The sequence below is a fragment of the Mesoplodon mirus genome (assembly GCF_964341445.2).
Source record: "Mesoplodon mirus genome assembly, chromosome: 8".
NCBI classification, from domain to species: Eukaryota; Metazoa; Chordata; class Mammalia; order Artiodactyla; family Ziphiidae; genus Mesoplodon; species Mesoplodon mirus.
In genome coordinates, this window is record NC_138984.1 from 99,975,892 (window position 1) to 99,996,729 (window position 20,838).

A 20,838-nucleotide genomic window follows, 5' to 3' on the forward strand; every position below is an offset into this window, starting at 1 on the left:
AAAGACAAAAAGGCAGGTGCCTTGGGCTTCCCTGGTGGCGCAGTGGGTGAGAGTCCACCTGCCGATGCAGGGGATGCGGGTTCGTGCCCCGGTCTGGGAAGATCCCACATGCCGCGGAGTGGCTGGGCCCATGAGCCGTGGCCGCTGAGCCTGCGCGTCCAGAGTCTGTGCGCCGCAACGGGAGAGGCCACAACAGTGAGAGGCCCGCGTACCGCAAAAAAAAAAAAAAAAAAGAGCAGGCAGTGACTGGCCCAGTTTCACACCACTAATAATCACAGAGCTGGGGCCTTTTGGCTCTGAAGCCTATGTTGTTGTTGTTATCTTTTTGGTCTATTACCTTTCAGCCACACCATAGACCACACACAGGTCAACAAATGTTTAAAGACATGGGGGAGGCACACAGGGAAGTCTATTATCTTAAAAATTTTTTTGCTCTTGGAGATTTCATTTGCCGGTGGCCAAAGGGAGTTACTGGTTTTTGCTGGAAGCCTTGGAAATATCCTGGGGCTGGTTGGTGGCCCGGTGACTGGCCTGTTCCCCAGCCCCTCCTGCATGCCCTGGTTAAAATGGATGAAAACTGGAGCTGACCATCTGGGTCAGTAGGTTTGGAAGCAAGTAGGTAGAGCCTGGAGACAGGTCCCCTTTCAGAAGGTCCCCTGGAGGGCTGTCTTCCTATCTCTGCAAAGGTCCCCTCCAGGATAGTGGACCTGCCCGGGAGAACAGATGGGTATCAGCACTGAGGACCAGCTTGAGCACAGGCTGTGAATGGCATGTCCTTAGCCTCTTTCCACCTGTATTCTGAACGCCTACTCCTTAACTACGTACTTGGACATCCCAGTTTGCCCAGGACAGTCCTGGTTTAGGTCTAATATCCCAGTGTCATTGTTTTTTCCCAGTTTCCCTCAAACCTATCCAAGTTTGGACATTTCACCTTAATTCAGATGGGCCAGGTAGAGGCACTCAAGAGAAACTCTAAGCTGAGGATACTTGTAGCATTAGGAATTCACCAGGGTTGTCTCTCAGAAGGACATTATTTTGATAACAATATATCAGTTGTGACAACTGCAGGTGACCTCACATTGGCTTTAGCAAGAAAACAAATGTATTGGTTGGTTTAGTTGGATAGTGGGAGGTGGGGAGTGGGCAGGATTCAAGCATGACTGAAACCACGTTCTCAAACAATATCGTTATGTCTGTCTCTCTGTCTCTGTTTCTCTCTCTGTCTCCATCTCTCCAACTCTCAACTCTTGTTGACTTCATTTTCTAGGCAGGATCTTTCACATGATGAGCAAGCTGACTTCTGGAGGCTCCACACTTACATCTCGTGTATTAGCAACCCCAGCAGGAAGAGGAACTTCTGTGTCCTACAGGCATATATTCCTACAAGGCCAGGGAAGACTCTTATTGGCTCTACTGGGGTCATGTGCTCATCCCTGAGCCAATGGTTATGGCCTGGGTGAATGGCTCACCTGGGGTATGTATGCATCATGGTGCAAGGGACAAGGCAGCCTCAAAAAAGAAGGACAATTAGCTGGGCAGAGTAAACTTACAGCATCTGCTACTCACTGTATAGAGCCACCACTTACAGAGTCACTTCTAATATTCCAGGAGCTTTATGTATATTGTTCTTTATTTCCACAATAATCTAAAGAGTGTAATATACTCCCATATTGCAGATGACGGTTGAACAGTTTAAATGACATACCCAAGGATGGGCAAGTGGTAAACTGAGGAGCTGACTTCTGACTCTAGGTCTGACTGGCCCTCTCACAATATCACGGTGACATTTTACACTTGGAGGGAGTGAGGATCATTTGAGCCAGGGGCCCTTCTTGGACACCGTATCACACATATGCTGCCTGAAATAATGCTTCTGGAAAGACTTAGGCCCTTTTGGTTCTGCCTGTAGATTCTTCTGCATCCTCCCTGTCTCTCTAAAAGATGAAGCCTGCTGTCCCAGGAGGAAGGTATGAAGATGGTCTGTTCCCCATTCTGGAGATGGCCAGGTGCTAGGTGACCCCAGCACAGGACCTAGCAGCCTTGTGCCTTCGGGTAAACCTGTCTTCTTCGTCTCCACCTGTAAGAGAATGGCACAAAGTTCTACTGCTATTGAACACAGGATTACTCTGACGGTCAAAAGAGTATAAAGCAAAAATCTTGCTTTGTAAGACAGAATGATGCTGGTGATGGTAAGAGTCATAGTGCCATCTCAGAGCGTCTTACTCAATTCTTGAAGGATAGAGGGAAAACATTGCGCAGTGCTCTTTTTTCTCCAAGGGACAGGAGGACTGTCCTTTGCCCACCTGAGTCCTTCATGGTTTAAAAAATCATTTCCGCAGACCTCACTGTTCAGACATGCAGACCAGCAGGTACGGCACACACTCTTTCACAGCGTGGTTTCCCAACCAGTGTTCCAGGGAACAGTTTCCTCATTTCAATTTGTGTTTTTAATAGCATTTCTTTCTGATTACGAAAATAGTATACAAAAAAATTTGCAAAATAAAAAAGGAGGAAGGGGAAAAAAGACCAAACCCATGCCAAACTGCTCCACCCAGAGATAGCAACCATATTTGTTTTTTTAAAATTAAAAAAAAATTTTAATTGAAGTGTGGTTGAGTTACAATGTTGTGCCCCTCTCTGCTGTACAGCAAAGTGACTCAGTTATCCACATACCTTTTTTTATATTCTTTTCCAGTATGGTTTATAATACGACACTGAATAGAGTTCCCTGTGCTCTACAGTAGGACCTTGTTGTTTATCCATTCTCTGTATAATAGTTTGTATCTACTAACTCCAAACTCCTAGTTCAACCCTCCCCCCCCCCTTGGCAACCACAAGTCTGTTCTCTATGTCTGTGAGCCTGTTTCTGTTTTGTAGATAAGTTCATTTGTGTCATATTTTAGATTTCACATATTAAGTGATATCATATGGCATTTGTCTTTCTCTTTCTGACTTACTTCACTTAGTGTGATAATCTCTAGGTCCATCCTTGTTGCTGAAAATGGCATTATTTCGTTCCTTTTTATGGCTGAGGAGTATTCCATTGTATATATGTACCACATCTTCTTTATCCATTCATCTGTCGATGGACATTTAGGCTGTTTCCATGTTTTGGCTATTGTGAATAGTGCTGCTCTGAGCATAGGGGTGCATGTATCTTTTTGAATTATAGTTTTGTCTGGGTGTATTCCCAGGAGTGGGATTGCTGGCTCATATGGTAATTCTAGTTTTAGTCTTCTGAGGAACGTCCATACTATTTTCCATAGTGGCTGTACAGACTTACATTCCCACCAATAGTATAGGAGGGTTCCCTTTTCTCCACACCCTCTCCAGCACTTGGTATCTGTAGACTTTTTAATAATGGCCATTCTGACTGGTGTGAGGTGGTACCTCATTGCAGTTTTGATTTGCATTTCTCTAATCACTAGTGATGTTGAGCATCTTTTCATGTGCTTACTGGCCATCTGTATGTCTTCTTTGGAGAAATTTCTATTAAGGTCTTCTGCCCATTTTTCAATTGGGTTGTTTGGTTTTCTGTTGTTGAGTTGTATGAGCTGTTTGTATATTTTGAAGATTAAGCCTTTGTCTGTCGCATCATTTGCAGCTATTTTCTCCCATTCCGTAGGCTGTCTTTTCGTTTAGTTTTATTTTTTATTTTCTATTTTTAATGGTTTCCTTTGCTGTGCAAAACTTGTACGTTTGATTAGGTCCAATCTGTTTATTTTCATTTTTATTTCTATTGCCTTGGGAGACTGACCTAAGAAAACGTTGGTACAATTTATGTCAGAGAATGTTTTGCCTATGCTCTCTTCTAGGAGTTTTATGCTGTCATGTTGTATGTTTAAGTCTTTAAGCCATTTTGAGTTTATTTTTGTGCATGGTGTGAGGGTGTGTACCAACCACATTTGAATATCAGTTGGGACTATACTGTTGTAGAATTTAATATACTGTATTATTCTATTAACAACACATTATAACATTTCTCCATCACGAAAAAGTAAAAGTGTTATTGTTTTGGTAAACATTTCATGTTTGGCTATACTGTAGTTTAATCACAGCTGGTAATAGGCCTTTGTGCAGAGGCCTGGGGTTGGGCTTTGGAGAGCTGGAGGGATGCAGGGGCTGGGAGGCCTGCGCTAAAAGGACAGAAGTTAAGGTATACTAATAATCCGTCAGATATTTGCTTGTCTGCTCGGTTATTCCTGCCTCGATATTTGAGGGCTCTTCTGGGCACCAGGCTCCCCTCCCTGTTCTCCTGTCAATGCCCACTTCAGGTTGCTAACATCACCCCCTCAAAGAGCTTCCCACCACCCCCAGACCCCATCAAGCCCCTGCAACAGTGAACTTTCGAGGGAGGGGCTTCATTGCATGCACCACTGGCAGAGCTGAGCCCAGACTTGTACTTAGTAGGTGCTCAGAGACGTCTGGAGACTGAAGGAGTGAGTGAACATGAAGAGTAACAAGAACAATAATAATCGCCAACGTATCGTCAATTTTGTACTATTATAACGGGATGAACATCTTTGTGATTAAAGCTTTGCTAAAATTTTATATTTCCTATACTTGGGATTATAGGGTTGAAGAATTTGATGATTCTTAATATATACTGAAAGATTGCTTTCCAGAAATTCTGTATCTGTTATACTCTCAGAAGCAGTATGTGAGAGTATCTGTCTCTCTGGTTTTAAGTAACATAACTTAAAAAACGATTTGCTGATTTGATGAAAGTGAGGGCAGGAACGGTATCTCATTGATTTAATGGACAGTTTTTTTTTTTCTTCTGGTAAGACTGAACTTTTTAAAAAACATTTATTTTTTTTGGCTGTGTTGGGTCTTCGTTGCTGCGCATGGGCTTTCTCTAGTTGCGGTGAGCAGGGGCTACTCTTTGTTGCAGTGCATGGGCTTCTCATTGCGGTGGCTTCTCTTGTTGCGGAGCGTGGGCTCTAGGCGCCCGGGCTTCGGTAGTTGTGGCTCGCGGGGTCTAGAGCGCAGTCTCAGTAGTTGTGGCACATGAGCTCAGTAGTTGTGGGTCATGGGCTCTAGAGTGCAGGCTCAGTAGTTGTGGTGCACAGGCTTAGTTGCTCCGTGGCATGTGGGATCTTCCCAGACCAGACCTCGAACCCATGTCCCCTGTACTGGGAGGCAGATTCTTAACCACTGCGCCACCAGAGAAGCCCAAGACTGAACTTTTAATACCTATGTATTGATGATTTGAATTTCCAGTTTTGTGAACTGTCCATTTGTGCCATTTGCCCATTTATTTGTAGAAATTTTAATGTTTTTCTTATGAATTGTGAGTTCTGTTTTATTTTCAAAGATATTTCTTTAGTTTCTTTAATTTTTTATGTCAACTTTCTTTTCAAAACGGAAATAATTTTTTTCCTGATGGTGAAAACAATGGACTATCCTGGTAAAAAGTAAGACACTAGAGAAAACCATAAAGAAGAAAGTAAAAATCGCCTACATTCCTATCCTTTGGCCTATACTAACATTTTTTGAGCATTTCCTTCTGAACTTTTATCCTGTGTGTTGACAGTATTTTTTGAGGTTTAAAAAAATTGAATTTTTGCGTACCCTCAAACAAGCGTTTTTTTAAGTCAATACTTCCTTCAATGGTTTTGTGCTTTAAAAAGTCTTTCCAATCTAGAGATCAGGTAAAGAATTATCTTTTTTAAAGATAAGAGCTGTGTGTATTTTTTAGTTATGAAGGCAACATAGTATATTACAGAATATTTAGGAAATTAAGGGGAAAAAATCAGCCATAATGCCTTGATTGTAACACATCTATTTCCTTGTGCATGGTTCTTTCGAGTCTCTGATCATGAGCACTTACTTTTATGTTGTTGCAAGGATAGTGCATGCACGATTTCCTATCTTCTCCTTTTCACTCATAATTATACTTAAGCATTATTTTCATGTTGCTACACAGTCTCTGTAATTGTTTAAAATGATCCTCTAATGGTCTCTCTGGTCGCTGTGCTGTCTAGCTAACCCTATCCTGCTGATAACCATTTAAGTTGCCTCCAATTTTTCTGTCAAGTGATATTTTGAAACACCAAAGTCCAGTGAAGCAGAATCTTCCACTGTTCCCTGGAGGCTGACTGTAATATGATTTGACTTCTGCTCATTTTCTCCTTTCCTCAGAGGAGGACTGGAAGAAATCACTCTTAGAGAGTGGTTTGAAAAATGCCAAACATAAAATTAGGAGGAGAGGGACCATGAAGTGAAAGCTTGATGAGCTTTTAGGAGAAAGCTGCCTTAGAAACTGCACTGTTTAGGTTTTGTTCTTGTAACTCAGGAATCGGGCATGAGTTTATTATAATAATAATTTTGACAAAATGCCTTCCCCTCATGCAGTGCTTGGTGCTTTTCCTGGTATGCAGTTCCATGTATCAGCTGAGGGCCTTAGTGCTGGAGGGCCTGGGTCTGAATCTCTGCTTATCTCTTTGACCTTCAGCAGCTGCAGAGCCTCAGTCTGTCTTTCTGCAAAAAGCAATAATAATAGGCCCGGAGGACTGAAGTCCTGAGCACTCTTGGGGAAATACCAGAGGAGTAGCCAGAGAGGTTGCAGAGGAGACTTCCCGGGGAGCACAGGCCAAACCTTTTTCTCCTGGGCCTCGGTTTCTCCATGAGTATGGCAGGCTTGGTGTACGGTCTGCAAGAGCCTTTCCTGTTCCTCCCAGAAGCCTCCAGGGGACCCCTGCCCTGGCTCCTGCCTGGGTGCTGGACATGACCAGTCCTCCTCAACAGGGCCTCCAGGACTCCTCTCAGTACTCAACTCAGCTCACATCCCTGGGACACGCCCTGACTTCCAGGGCGGCAAAGTGCTGTGGCATCCTTCTAAGCCCCTGACATGATTTTGGGGAGGGGTGTGGTGGGATCAGTAAACCCAATGCATATTTATTAATTTTGAGCAAGTGTCATTGGTCTGTTGGCAAAGTTGTCATCGGTGGGTTAGCAATAACCTTATCTTCTCTTTGAATAGTGACAATTGCTCATCTTTCTTCCATCAGGGCATAGGAGACCGCCCAGTGTATAGTGGTTGGAGAGCCTGGGATGTGGAGTCAGAGGTCTGGCTCCAGGCCTCTCTGTGCCTCGTTTGCAGAACGGGAGAAACACTAGCACCTACTTCATCGGGCCGTCCTGGACACGGACCGAGATAATGCCTGCCTATGAGGCACTTAGCAGAGTCCCAGGCACACAGGAAGGCTCAGTACTGTTAGGCTGCTGTTATTATAATAATTATCCGCAAATTAGAAAACCGAGCGCCTGGTTGGCAAGGGACTAGGCAAAGGGGACAGTTCACAGGTGGCGCCCTGAGAACCCAGGTCGAGAAGGGTGAACCTAGAGGCCAGGAGGAGGCCGAGCGTCGAGAGGGGGTGCCCAGAGGTGAGCCCCGGGAAGGAGAGGCGGCTCCGGCTGGGCTGCGCGCTCCAGCCCGGGCTCCCTGATCGCCACACACTTTATCTTTGATTTTTGAAAGCACCCTTCTCCTCCATCTGGCCTCCTTTCCGGGGCTGTGGAAAGGAAAGACGGCCGGCGGCGGCGCCGGACCCAGGCCTGTCGTATTCGTCCCAGCCCCGGGGCGGTGTCATCGGAGGGTCCCGGGAGTCCCGCTCGCCACCTCAGCCGCGGCGACGGTGGGCGCCGCTCCCTCCTCGCCGGCCGAGCGGTTCCGGCGCCCGGGTGGCCCTTTAAAAGGCCGTGTCTTGTCCGGAGGGGGCGGGCGGGGGGCGCTGACCGCTGCCGGAGGCCCGGCCCCTCCTCCCTCCCCCTCCCTCCCCCTCCCTCCGCCTGTCCGTCCCTCCCACGGTCCCCGCGTAGTTCGTTAGCTCGCTTGCCGGGCGCACGCTCCGCCTCCGCCAGTCGGCTCGGCGGTCTAGTGCGCGGCGTGGAGCGGGAGCCCGGGCCGGACGCGCGGCCGGGGGCCGGGGGCCGGGGCTGGGGGCTGGGGGCTGGGTAGATCGGCGCCAGCCACCGGGCAAGCCTGAGCCGCAATGGCTGAGATGGGCAGCAAGGGGGTGACGGCGGGGAAGATCGCCAGCAACGTGCAGAAGAAGCTCACTCGCGCGCAGGAGAAGGTGAGCGAGCCCGAGCCCCTGCAGCCGCGCCGTCCGGACACCTGTCCCCCACCCCCGCGCCGGGGGCTGGTCCTGATCCCGGGCCCGGCGCTGTCACCTCCAGACGAGCGCTGCCGAGGGCCTAGGGGGGTCCACAGGCTGCGCCCCCCGACGCTCTGGGTGCCCTCTGCCGTCCGCGTCCTCCGTCTCCTCTCACCCCCGGCGGGGTGCAGGAGAGGGCGCAGCTGTTCCTTCACCCCCACCCCCACCCCCGCCGCTTTGTATCTTCGCGGCACCTCTGCAGAGGAGCGGCGGCCCCCGCTCTTCTCCGGGCGCGAGGTCCAGGCTAACCCCGCCCTGGAGGCCGAGGCCGGGAGGCTGGGAGGCGAGGTGGCGCCCCTAGCCCTCCGGGACCACTTGAGCCCTGCGGGCGGGGCCGGCGCTGGGGCGAGGGGGGCCTGCCCCTTGTCCCCAGGGTCGCTTAGTTCCGGGAATCCCGAGGCTGCCCTTCTGCTCGCGGGTGCCTGCGCGCCGACTCCAGGCCTCTGAGCGCTTCCTGCGCCCGCCGTTCCCTCCTCTCCACCCGCCGCTCCACCTTCTGTCCCCGTGGGCCGAGGGAGGGGTCAGGTTTCCCTTCCCGAGAGGTGCCTGCGGCCTGGAAGCTCCGGCCCGGCTCCCGGGGAGCAGAGAGCTGCGCAACCCTCGAGAGGTGCCCTCGCCGGAGCAGGGGCTTCGTGTTTCCGGCCGCGGGGGGAGAGGGTGGCGGCTCCGGCTTTGGGAGCCCGCGGCCGGGGTGGGGATCCGGCCCGGAGGAGGGGCGGCAAGCCGCCGGGGGTGTGGAGGGCCCCGCAGGAAACCCGACCCTTCGGCGCGGAGAGCCACTGTTTGCAGCCGGGGCTTCCCGGGGCCCTCGGACTGTGCAGGAAACGCAGGATTGGGCGGCAGGGGTCCGCGCCCGCCCGGCTTGCTATCCCTAGCCGCCTCTGGTTTATTGAATTGGATCACGCCAGCTGCTGACGCCACTTCCCCTGCCGACTCCAACTCTGAAATCTGAGATTGCAGAATCAGTGCTGCTGCCAGGGTGGCCCCCCAGTGCTCCCCTGGCCGGGTCTGTCCCCTCTGCCGCCCGATCCCGGAGACCGGCCGGCCTTCCCCCGCCAGGCTTGTGGCTGTTTATAAACAATGACTTTTGCAGCTGAGACCTGCGGGCTCCCTAAGGATGCAGCCACGTGACAGTGGGGGTGGGGGTCGGGGTGAGAGCGGCGGCGGCCTCTGGAGCTTCCCCCGCGCTTCCCTCCGAGTCCTGCAGCTCATCCTTGTGGTCCCGGGCTAAGGAGGTGGGTGGTTGCGTAGAGGGAAGGGCCCTCAGCCAGACTCCAGATCGGGCCTGTCCCAGCTGTCCTCCTCCCCTCCCCAGGGCGGGACGAGGGATTAGAGTACCACAGATAGCTGGCTGGGGGCTGGGAAGGCTTCAGCGCCCAGGTTGGGGAGAGGGGAGGGGCAGATGCCTCTGCCCTTGCTCCCCGCCCACGGCTGGGTAATCCATTTAGGTGCCTGGAGCAGGCAGCTCTGGGTCTAAGCCTGCTTCCTGCCCCTGAGGGGCTGAGGAAGATGAATGGGAAGCCTAGGGAAGGCTGAGGCAGTTTCCCTGCCCCCAATCCAGTGACGTCCTAGTCCTCCCCGGCTCCCCTTTGCTTTTGCTGTGTCCCCGTTGCCCTACTTGCCTTGTTTCTGCAGCAGCATCTTTCAGTGATTTCAGGGGCAGTAGGCATGGGCTGTATCCCCTCCGTGTACGTGGCGAGAGGTCATCATTGACCCCACTGAGATGCCTCCTCTCCCTCCTTAGCCTCTGTTCTGTGGCCATGGGCAGTCGGTTGACAGCTGGTCAGCTGTGGATGCTGGCCTTGGCCAAGGGCTGGCCCTGCCCGAGCCTGGGCCTCATGGGACTGGAGTTGCTTAGCGCTATTGCTGTTCACTGCCCCGTGGGCTCTGGTTGGGAGGTCTTCCCCAGCGGAAGCCAGAGCAGCACCGCGGGCATCCTGGCCGAGTCTGGGAAAGTAGCCTCCCCTGTTGGCCCAGCTGCAGCCCCCTCCCAGGAGCCCGATGACTTGACCTACAGCAGTCTCTCCCCTCTGCCCTCCGGAGGCTCAGAGTCTGCGTTGCAGCCTGGGTGCCGCTGACCTGGCTATCTCCTCGGCATCTTCAGGTGGCCCTCAGGACCATGTCTAACTCGCAGTGTCAGTGGTCTCATAGGCATCCAGCCCCTGGCCCCACCTCGCCTTGGTCAAGTCTATGAGTAAAGGGGCAATTCCAGTGGTCCTGTTGCCACGGCAGGGTATTTCCTGAGCAGGGACAAGCAGGCGCTTGGGCAGAGGGCCTAGGTTGTATCTGCATAGGGAGAAGGGCCCCCACCTCTCCTCTTCTTTTCTGCACCCTCGATTTCCCCCCATGTCTTCTCTGCCCAGTCGTCCACCAGGATTCAGAGGGGGACGGTGAGGTGTGGGAGAGCTTGCCCGCTGGTGCCTGCAGAGCCAGCTCTCCTGTCCCCCAGCTCAGTGAGTCCCCGCTGGGCCCTGGCATTGCCCATTGACCCGGCAGCATCCACCACTGGTCTGGGTGCTCCCTGGGGCTTGGGCAGATCCGTGTGGGCACCCAGCATTCACCTGGCCCCAGCAGGTGCAGAGTGACTGTTATGAAAAAACAAGGGCGTTTGGGGACTTGGCTTGGGAGCCCTGACGCAGGCTCTGGGTGAGCTGATTTGTCCCGTGTGTGCTCCTTGGCCTTCCCTCATTCAGCGAATCCCGCCTGCACCTGGACCTGTGCTGTGTGCCTGGGCCTGGGCTGAGCCCCGGGTGCTGCGGGGAGCAGGGCGCACGTGGCTCTGGCCGGCGTGGATCTTACTGTCGCAAGGTCCTGAGGCCTCTGGCCCTGGTGTGAGGAGGGCGTGAGACCACAGCGGAGGGCTCCCTGTGGTCCGCCAGCCCAGCATGGCACTGTCAGCGCTCACCTCCCAGCCCCCAGCTGCCCCCAGGGTGCTCGGGTGCAGAGCATGTGCCTGGAGTTCGGACCCGGGTACCATGAGGTCATCTTCCCGTCGCGTTTGGCTTGTCGGATCCTCTATAAATGACTCTGTCCATTTTTGGGCCTCAGTAGGTGGCTGGGCAGAGCCAAGTTGGGGTGGAGCCTGGGTCAGATGACAGAGAAGATTAGGGCTTGGTGGGCTGGGTCCCTGGGGTGACGGGACGGTCGGGGAGAAGGGACAGGTGAGGTGGGGGTACGCTCTGGCCTGCTTGCCCCAAGGTCCACTGCCCAGAAGTCCTCACGGGGCGTGCGTGAGAGAGGCCGGCCTGTACTGGTGGAGCCGGGCCCGCGGAAAGGCGCAGGGGAGGAGGCTCTGCCCACTGTCTGCGCCCCCCACCCCACCCCCGCCACTGGCCCAGGCTGCTGGGAGTGGGGAAGCCTGGCCCCGAGGGGCAGGGCCTGGGGCTGTCCGTGCAGGGAATAGCACTGGCGTGTCACAGCAGATCCTCCCTAGAGGGAAGGTGCAGTGGCAGTTATTTATAGGACCCTGACACACGGCCATGATGGGGCCACGCTCATCTGGGTGGTTAAGGTCTCCTGTGCCGTAGCCATGGAGGCCTCCTCAGTAGGAGCCAGGCCTTTGCAGCCAGTTCTTATGCTCACGGTGGCCTTGAGAGTAGCCACGGCACACAGAGGGCAGGGGGCAGGGAGCCCGCCGGGTCTGCTGGACGGCCTCTGAGGCCCCGGGCCCCGGTCAGCAGTGGCTCTCCCCGGCCCCGACTTTGCACTGTCCTCCCGATCGGGGTGTCTCTCTCGCCCCTGAGTGTCCTCTCTCTCGTCCCCTCCCATGTTGGCTTTGCCTCCGTCCCTCTGTACCTCCCTGCGCTGTGTCCCTTTCCTCTGATCTTACACAAGCATTTCTGCACCTCTCCGGGCTCGGATCAGCTTCTCCCTGGACCCGAGTTATTTATGTAGACGGTTCATCTTGCCGGCACTGGCGAGAAGGCTCCTGAGCTAGGCGTCATCTCTGGGTGGGGTGTTTCTGGGGGCTCGGTGGACGTTTGGCTGAGGCCTGTGGGTGTGGGGAGGTTGCAAGCGTGACCTCCAGACTTCCTGGGCCCCGGCGGGCCGGGGTGGGCTGGGCCTCACCCCGCTCCATCTAGTCTGCTGGCTCGTGGCAGGGCCCAAAGCAGGCAGAGGCTGTTTTGCCCAGGTCGGCTCACTGGGCTGTCTGGGGCCTGGGGGAGGTGTTCCCCGGGGTGGGGTGGGGGAGCAGCTGTGGGTCAGGGTGCCTGTGGAGTGGGGGAGTGAGCTGCTGGTCACCCAGGGAAGGGGTGGGGTGTGTCGGGAGCAGAGAGGGGCACCTGGGCCGTAGATTTGGGTTGGATGTGACCAAGTCTTGAATGCCGGTGGGATCTGTGGATCCTGTGGACTCTGAGAGAGGCTGAGGCCTCAACTCTTCACCCTCCTTCTTCGCAGATGACCTCGCCGTGTCCCCTTTTCACCTTCGCTCTCTGGCATTGCCCACACCCTCGCGCCTGGAGGAGGCCATCTCCGTCCAGCTCGCCCCTCACCAAGTTGTGCTTCTGTGCCCCCCGTTTCTGCCTTAGCCCGGCCTTGCCTGGGCTTTTGCCATGAGGTTCTAGAATCCCTGGGTCCTACCCAGGGGCGTGTCAGAGACAGAGCCCAGGCATGGGCTCGGCAGGCAGCAGGTGGGGATCCTGGGTTCCCCTGACCAGCCGGGACCTTGGGCAGATGGCAGGACCCTCCTGAGCCCAGTTTCTTCATTTGTGAAGTGGGGGTAATACTGGTTCCCCTTCACACGCCCGTTGTGGAGAGTAGGGCCTTGGACAGCTGCCTGTCACACAGCAAGTGCTCAGTGGGCAGAGCCGCACGATGACCCGGAGACCTCCCTCCGCGCCAGGCCCTCGTCCCAGCCCTTCTCCCTGGAGTGTCCATTACAGGTCTCTGCAGACAGTTAATCCCTGCTGAGCCCTTGACGGATCAGGGTTTGTAATGTTGTCCCAGCCCACGGTGGTATGTGTGCGTGTGTGTGTGTGTCTGTGTGTGTGCAGAGGAGTGGCGTGTGGCGGGGGAGGGAATTGCACAGTTCCGGGGTTGGGGTGGGAACTGGACTCATCTGCACGTAAATCCGGTGGCCCTGGGTAAGTGTTCCCCCCTCTCTGGGCTTCACTCTGGCCATCCGTAAAGTGATCACGGGGTTTGCTTCTTCATTTACTTGGAAAACCCACTGTGTGCTGGGCACCATCTTGGTTCTGTAGGGCTGAGCATAATCAAGCCCCTGCCTGCCTGGAACTGACATCTCGTTGGGGGAGACACTCAAGAAACGAAAAGTCTGGTGGCAGGTAGATACAAGAGCAGGGCAGCTTTTCCTCTGTGGAATGTGATGGCCCAGATCAGCCTTTCCTGAGCATTCCAGGGCCGGGCGCTCACACGGTTCAAGGGATTGGTTTGGGGAGAGGCTGACCGAAGCTTCTGGCTCCAGGTGAGAGGGCATCTGGGGGATGATGCCTTCCTGTTTGATGTCACACTGCTATGTGGTTTTCTAAAGCTCCTTTTTTTTTTTTGCGTGGCATGCGGGATCTTAGCTCCCTGACCAGGGATCGAACCCGCGCCCCCTGCGTTGGAAGCATGGAGTCTTAACCACTGGACCGCCAGGGAAGTCACTAAAGCTCCTTTTTTGGCAAGTCTCCTTTTGGGATTAAAAATACAAAGAAAAGGACACCAGAGCTGAAGGGTACTGACAGTGCAGGCCAGGGCTGCTTTGTGGGTGGGTGCTCTCACCCAGGATGTAAGAGGAGGTGGGAGGGGTCCATAAAAGAGGAGGAGGGAGACACCAAAGATGGCCCAGCCCAGGGAGGACCACTTAAAAGATTTTCACATCAAGCAGCAACTCAGGGTAGTGGCAACCACTCTCTAGGGAGCTGGGTTTGAATCCCTTCCCACCATTACTACCTTTGGGCAGGTCACATTGACCTCTCTGAGCCTCAGTTTCCTCACCGGAAGTCAGTGGTGAGAGCCACAGAGAATGCTGTGTGGATTAAATGGACACAAGTGAGGGGCAGGGCTGGTGGTTCTTGTGCCGGGGACGGGGCATGCCTCGTGGGACCTGGCTGGCACCTGGGGCTCCTGGGGCCTCCCCAAAAAGGCTGCCACCTCCCAAAGAGGCCACATGGTTCTGGACCGGGCAGCGAAGCTGACTTAGTGCCAAGGGCTGGCAGGGGTCAGGGCTGGGGAATTGAGAAGAGAAAGGCAGGCTCTTCCTGTCCCAAGGGAAGCCTTTGGCAAATATTAACTTAAAAATAACCCGGTTTGGGGGCTTCCCTGGTGGCACAGTGGTTGAGAGTCCGCCTGCTGATGCAGGGGACGCAGGTTCATGCCCCGGTCTGGGAAGATCCCACATGCCGCAGAGCAGCTAGGCCTGTGAGCCATGGCCGCTGAGCCTGCGCGTCCGGAGCCTGTGCTCCGCAACAGGAGAGGCCACAGCAGTGAGAGGCCCGCGTACCGCAAAAACAAACAAACAAACAAACCTGGTTTGTTGCACACCTGCTGAATGCCAAGTGCTTGGTGAAAATTCTCATTCTCACTGCAAGCAGGGGAGGTCATTATGATACCCATTCAGCAGATGAAGAAACTGAGGCTCAGAGCAGTGGTGTGACTTGCCCATGGGCTGTCCTGGTCCACTGTCTGGGGTGATACCTCTCCCTTGGTGACTAGGCCCTCAGGGCAGGGGGAAGGCCCAGATCATGCAGATAAGATGCGGATCTCTATCCAGGAAGGAAGGCCTGTCTGGGGGGGTGGGGTGTCATTTGACAGGTTTTGGTCCCAACACCTTCCCCACCATTAAATTAGATCTGGGGCTGCTTGTCTGCCCCTGGGTCCCCACGTGGGGTCTAAGCTTATACTTTGGGATGTGGCCTTTCTGTTTTGGGGGTGTTTGGTGGGCCCTGGGGTGAGGGGACAGCCTGGGGTTTCCTGAGGCAAGTCTAGGGACAGGAATTCGTACCTGCAAGTGAGGACAAATGAGGTGATGTGTGTGTGTTTTCCCAAATATGAAAGCTGCATCCGCTTTACGCGATATAAAGGAACACCCTTTATCCTGAGAACGTATCTACTTTTGTTGATATTGTTGCAACAGTGTTTCTTTTATGAAATGATGGTAATTCTGGTAGTTTCTTAATGTTTTTGGGGAGGAAATAGTCATAATTCTGACCGCACCCCCCCTCCCCGCAAAACACACACACACACACACAGTGGCCGAAAAACACACGCACACGCACACACACACACACTGGGAAGATTTTCCTGGTGTGGAATCTAAAAGTCTGGGGCCCAGTGCCCTGGGGCAGTTTGCTGCCCACCCTGTGGACTGGCCGCCTGGAGCTGGGGTGTTGTTGGCTGCTCCCCTGGGTCCAGGCTTGAAGCAGGCCCGTGGTGGCCTGGGGCAAGCCCCCTAGAATATCTGCTCCACAAGGGTGGGTCCTGCCTGCTGCAGTAGCTGTGGTGCCCCCAGCTCTGCACACAGTAGGTGCTCAGTGCTTCCTTGTTGACCGGATGCTTGGATTCTTCAGGCAGGTAGAGGCAGGCTGACGGCTGGCAGAGGCCCGGGAGGCCCTGGGTTCAGGGTGTAGGATGGGAGGGGGAAGGGCGATGTGGCTGCTGGGTTTCAGGCCCCCAGAGAGCACAGGAGGCATCAGAGCCCAGGTCTTGGGGTCAGGTTCCGGGGGCGCATCCGGCCCTGGCACAGGCCATTCCGAGGGACCCCTGGGCATCGCTGCTTAGAACCTTCTCCGGCAGTAAAATGTCTCAGGGCTGTGATGGTGCTACCCTGAGCCTGGGGCTGCTGTGCTTGGGCCCAGACACTCGAGTTCTCAGGAGTGGGCTGGGGCCCTGCTGGGGAGCCCTCCTTGGCTTCAGGCCAAATGCCAAAGAAGGGTTGGCCTGGGCCGTCTGCAGGGGTCCTCTTCCGACCTGAGAAAGCTTTGAGGTGACTGGGGTGCCGGGGATCCCTGACCTGGGGGTCTGTGTGATTTGCTAGACCTGAGACTCAGTGCTGCCCTCAGACCCACTTGGGCTTGCTCTCGGCTGGGCCTCTTCCCTCTGCCTCCTGGACCTCACCCTCAGCCCCAGTTCCTGACCCCAGGTCCCAGTGCCACGGCAGATGGGGTGGGATTGGGGCCACAGCACTGGGGGAAGGTGGTTTGGAGCCTCGGGGTGGGCCTCGGCCTTGGTTGCTGAGACCTGTCCATGGTGCTCCTGGAAGTGGACATTTGTGCCCTGTCCCCCGCCATCCTGTGCCTGGGGTGACCGGCTGGGTCTCTGCTGCTGTCCCTGCTCTGTGGACAGGGTGCGAGCTTGCAGACATCTCTGCCTCTGCAGTGCAAGGCCGCAGTAAGGCGGGGGCTGAACCCCAGGGGCTGGGAGTGAGTGGGCGGCAGCCAGCAGCAGCCACCGCATTGCTGGGGGGAGGGACTTGTCACTGTTGTCACTGCCAGTGGAGCTGGGGCTCTCAGGCCCTCAGAGGCCCTGCAAGCCCCCCCCATCCTGGAGCCCCCAGGGCACCTTTGTAGGGACATCGGAGCTGGCTCCTCGCTTTAGATGCCTGGACTTCTGGCGCTGAATTAGCTCTTCTTCCACTTGTCATTCTCTCCTTCGTGGCCTGCCCATTGTGGGCCAGAGGGCTGAGGTCTGAGGGCACTGGGAGGAGAACTGGCCCCTGCCCTCCAGGAGCTCCCAGCCCCACAGCCAGTGCCCATCACAGCACTGGGAGGAGGTGAGGGGAAGGACACTGGGGTCCTGAGGAAGCCTCCCATCAGGCCTGAGCAGTCAGGGAAGACTGCTTGGAGGAAGTGGCATCCCCTCTTGAGGGAGTGACCTGGGTCAGGTTAGAATCCAGCTGTGCCCAGGAAGGTCCGGGGTGGGGGGTCTGGGGCAGGGCTGCCATCCTGGAGTCCACTCCGTCAGGGCTGGGGTCACAGCCTTCCTCCTCCCAGTATGGGCAAACCTGCTTCTCTCTGTTTTGAGGCCACAGGGTGACACTGTGGAGGGGATGACACTGCTAAGCCTGTCGAACTGGACAGCTGGGAGGGGTCAGTGGGCCAGCTCACCCCTGTTCAAGGCACCCCAGTGTGCTCCGCCCTTTGAGGCCAGACCAGATGGCCAAGTGGGGGTCCCCTAGGTCTTGGATCAGAGCCAGGGAGGGTCCTCAGAGGACGAGGGGTCATGTCAGCTGGTGGGAACGGTGGCTCGGAGCACAGACTGCAGGGTGAGGAGTGGATGACAGTAGGTAGCATTGTGTGGATGAGTCTCAGGGCCAGCGGCTGGCTGGTGAGGGGTCCAGGGCTCCACCCAGGCCTGTGCTTGAGGAGCTCTGCAAGGGCCGTGGGGCCGGAAGGCGGCTGGGGTGACGGGAGCGCCTTGCCAGCTCTTTTTCCGACAGCTGCTGCTACCTTCTTTGGACCTTTTGGTCACCTCGGCCTCTCCCCAGGACTGCAACCAACATGCTGGAGCCCTGGCGAGCCGGGTCCCGTCGTTGGGCACTGAGGGCAGACCTGGCCCAGGGAAAGCTGGGCCGAGCGGTCTCCCTGCTGCTCCCACCCCAGCCCCATGTGGCCGCCCCTACTTCTCTGCTCTGAGATAGCATCACCTCTCTCAAGACGTGTCCTCCAGCCTGTCAATAACTATCTCGGGGCCAGATGTGGATGATGGAGTGGATGAGGGTGGTGAACTGAGCCCCGGATCCCTGCAGGTGGGCAAGAGTCAAAGAGAGACTAAACAAGGGAAGGGGAGGAAAGAGGTTGGGGTGAGTGCGGGAGAAAGACAGACCTGGGTAGAGAGAAGGGAGCATGACCCCAGTGACCACCCACCCGCTCTGGGGTCCTGGGCAAGTCGTGCCCTCTCTGAGCCCCTATTTCCTCCTCTGTAAACGGGAATGGGACTTCCTGCCCACGGGCTTGTGGAGAGGGTCCAGGAGGAAGGAACATGATCAGTGCCCAGTGCCTGGTGGTGGTGGAGGAAGTGATGCGCTCAGTGCCTGGGTGGGGAGGAAGCACAGGTTTTGTCTCAGGGAGCATCTTGGGGAACCCCTGGGAACCCACAGGTAGGGACCATTCTGGCTTTTGTGTTCTGATGACCAGGTTCTTGAAATTGAACTGCAGTGCATTTTTGTTTCCTTTTTTTCCTGCATAGGCTGAAAACACTAAATCGGGAGGGGTGGTGTTGCCTCCCCCAGGAGGGAAGCCAGAGCCCCCCTGAGCCGGAGCTTGATTGAATGGATGGGGGGAGGGTATACAGTTCCAGGTGGGCTGGGTTGAGGGGCCTAATGAGGGGAGGGACCTGGGGACATAGGTGAGGGGTCTCCCATCATTCATTCATTCGTTCATTCATTCGAGGAACTCAATGCATAGCAGAAAGAGCCGGGGCTTGAGAGATGTGGGTTGAACCCTGGCTCGGCCGCTGAACCTCAGTTGCCCACCTAGGAGCTGGGAAGCATGAGATGCCCCTCCCAGTGAGGGAAGGTGAACTCCAGGACTCCTGTAAGTGATAATGGTGGAGCTGAGTTCTGCTGGGTCCAGCTGGGTCTGGATGATTCTGGAGGGGAGGTCAGGGTTAGCATCTCCATGGCATTTTGTGGTTTACTGAGAACCCTCCCATCTGCTGTTTTTCATTTGTTCCTCTCAGTGACCTGTGAGGTTGGCGGGACTGGATTATGGTTCCACTTGGCAGATGAGAACACTGGGGCTCAGGGAAGCCCTGGGATTTCCTCCCTCCCAGTCTTGGACTTGGCCCCAAGTTGGCCTTTCCTGGGAGTTGCCACCGCCATCCCTGAGCTGGGAGAGGGTGGTTGGAGGATGCTTGGAAGAGATTATTGTAGTGCAAATGTGAATGCTGAAATGTTTTCCATTAAAAATCAGTGGGTGGGGGGCTACGCTGATGGCGCAGTGGTTGAGAGTCCGCCTGCCGATGCAGGGGACACGGGTTCGTGCCCCGGTCTGGGAAGATCCCACATGCCGCGGATTGGCTGGGCCCGTGAGCCATGGCCGCTGAGCCTGCGCGTCCGGAGCCTGTGCTCCGCAATGGGAGAGGCCACAACAGTGAGAGGCCCGCGTACTGCAAAAAAAAAAAAAAAAAATCAGTGGGCGGGGGCTGCCTTTGTGGGGCGAACACCTGGGGAGCATTGTGTGTGTGTGTGTGTGTGTGTGTGTGTGTCTCGTGTGTATGGGGGAGGGGTGCTGGCCTGCTAGAGGAGAAGGTGACCCTGCAGAGCCACCTTGGGACTTTCCACATGGCCCCTGGGATCCCCCATGACTCCACCAGGCAGGTGGAGGAAACTGGCTTCATGCAGGGATCCCAGAGGGTCAGGGTCCGATGTGGAAGGAACTGTCCTGACTTGACTCCCAGGGGGAGCCTCAGGTAGAGAGAGACCTGGGTGCAGATTGAAAACAGAGTTGGGGAGGGAGGGGAATCCCACAGGCGGGGGAGGGGAGGGGAGACAAGGAGGAGTTAATGGCCAGGAATACAAGTGGAGTCGATCTAAACGGAGAAAGAGAATCCACAATTAATTGGGTGCATTTGCTGAATCTGGGACAGGATGAAAATATTGTTGTTTGAAATATAAACTAAGCCAGGAGCTAGTTTATAAGGTGTGTGTGTGTGTGTGTGTGTGTGTGTGTGTGTGTGTGTGTCCCCGCCACCCAGGCCTCCTGGTGGAGGGGACCATGGGCCTGGCAGGGGCCACAGCCAAGGGGGGTGGTCCTGGGCCTTTCCTGTGGGCCTCTGGGGCGGTGCTGTCCTGGGTCTGGTGGACCAGCTGGGGGCCATCCTGGTACTGCACTGAGGAAGCTGCCTGCATGGGTGCAGGGCTGCAGGGCCGCCTGGGAGAGCTGAGTCAGCACCCTGGGAAACCCATGGCCAGCAGCAGGACAGAACCTGATGCCTGCGTCCCAGCTTTGAGTCAGTGCACCGGCGGGTCACGCTGTCCCACTGTGTGCGCTGTGGGTGGAGGTGAGAGGCCAGGAGAGGCCACACCCACACCCTGCAGCCCGCTAGTGCTCTCTGGAGCCACGTGGTGGGGATGGGGAGGCAAGGGCTGTCAGCACACCGGAGGCCCAGGACCCGAGCTCCTGCCCCGCCCCCCTCCACGGGGGACTTGGGCCAGTTACTCCACCCTTCTTATTTCGATTTGCTCTTCCATACAGTGGGGTGACCGTCCTCCCTGCTAGACCCGAGTCTCCAGTGGTGGAGGCTGGTCCCGCTGTGAATGTGTGATCCTGACACCCGCACACAGTAGGCACTTAATGCTGAGTTGGGGTATGAGGCTCCCGTGCACGAGGGATGGAAAAGGCTTCTCGGAGCATCTTACACAGCGTGGCAGGTGGAAGGCCCATGTTCAAATCCCAGCCCTGCTCCTACCAAGCCCTTGACCTTGGGCAAGTTACCTGTCCCCTCTGAGCCTCGGTCTCCCCGCGTGTGAGGATTTAACGGGGGAAGAGGTGTCTCCATTTCACAGCCGAGGACACTGAAGGTTGGGGTTCCAGCTCTCGGGTGGGGTGGGGGTACTGAGGCGCCTTGGCGGGCGTGGGGTGTTCAGCTGTGCCCATGCCCTCCATGTGTGTCCAGTTGGGCCATCCTGCCCAAGTCCGGGCCAGCCTTGGCCCAGCAGTGGTGGAGCCATCCAGGCTCAGCTTGGGATCCAGATGGTGAGGCCTCGGGGGAGGAAGGCAGGGGAAGGTGTTGC

At 55.7% G+C, this 20,838-nt stretch overlaps 1 protein-coding gene across 5 annotated transcripts in view; it reads left to right on the forward strand.

Annotated features, from left to right (window-relative positions):
• The first annotated feature begins 7,901 nt into the window (after positions 1-7,901).
• The window catches only part of BIN1 (bridging integrator 1), a 56,947-nt gene continuing 44,010 nt past the window's right edge, over positions 7,902-20,838 (forward strand). The window contains exon 1 of one of the 5 annotated variants that reach the window (XM_082631118.1): positions 7,902-8,081. In XM_082631118.1, coding sequence (XP_082487244.1) covers positions 7,998-8,081 — 84 coding nt within the window. In that variant the 5' untranslated portion in view covers positions 7,902-7,997. The remainder of the gene's footprint in view (positions 8,082-20,838) is intronic. The other 4 variants (XM_082631114.1, XM_082631115.1, XM_082631116.1 and 1 more) reach the window with 4 other exon arrangements.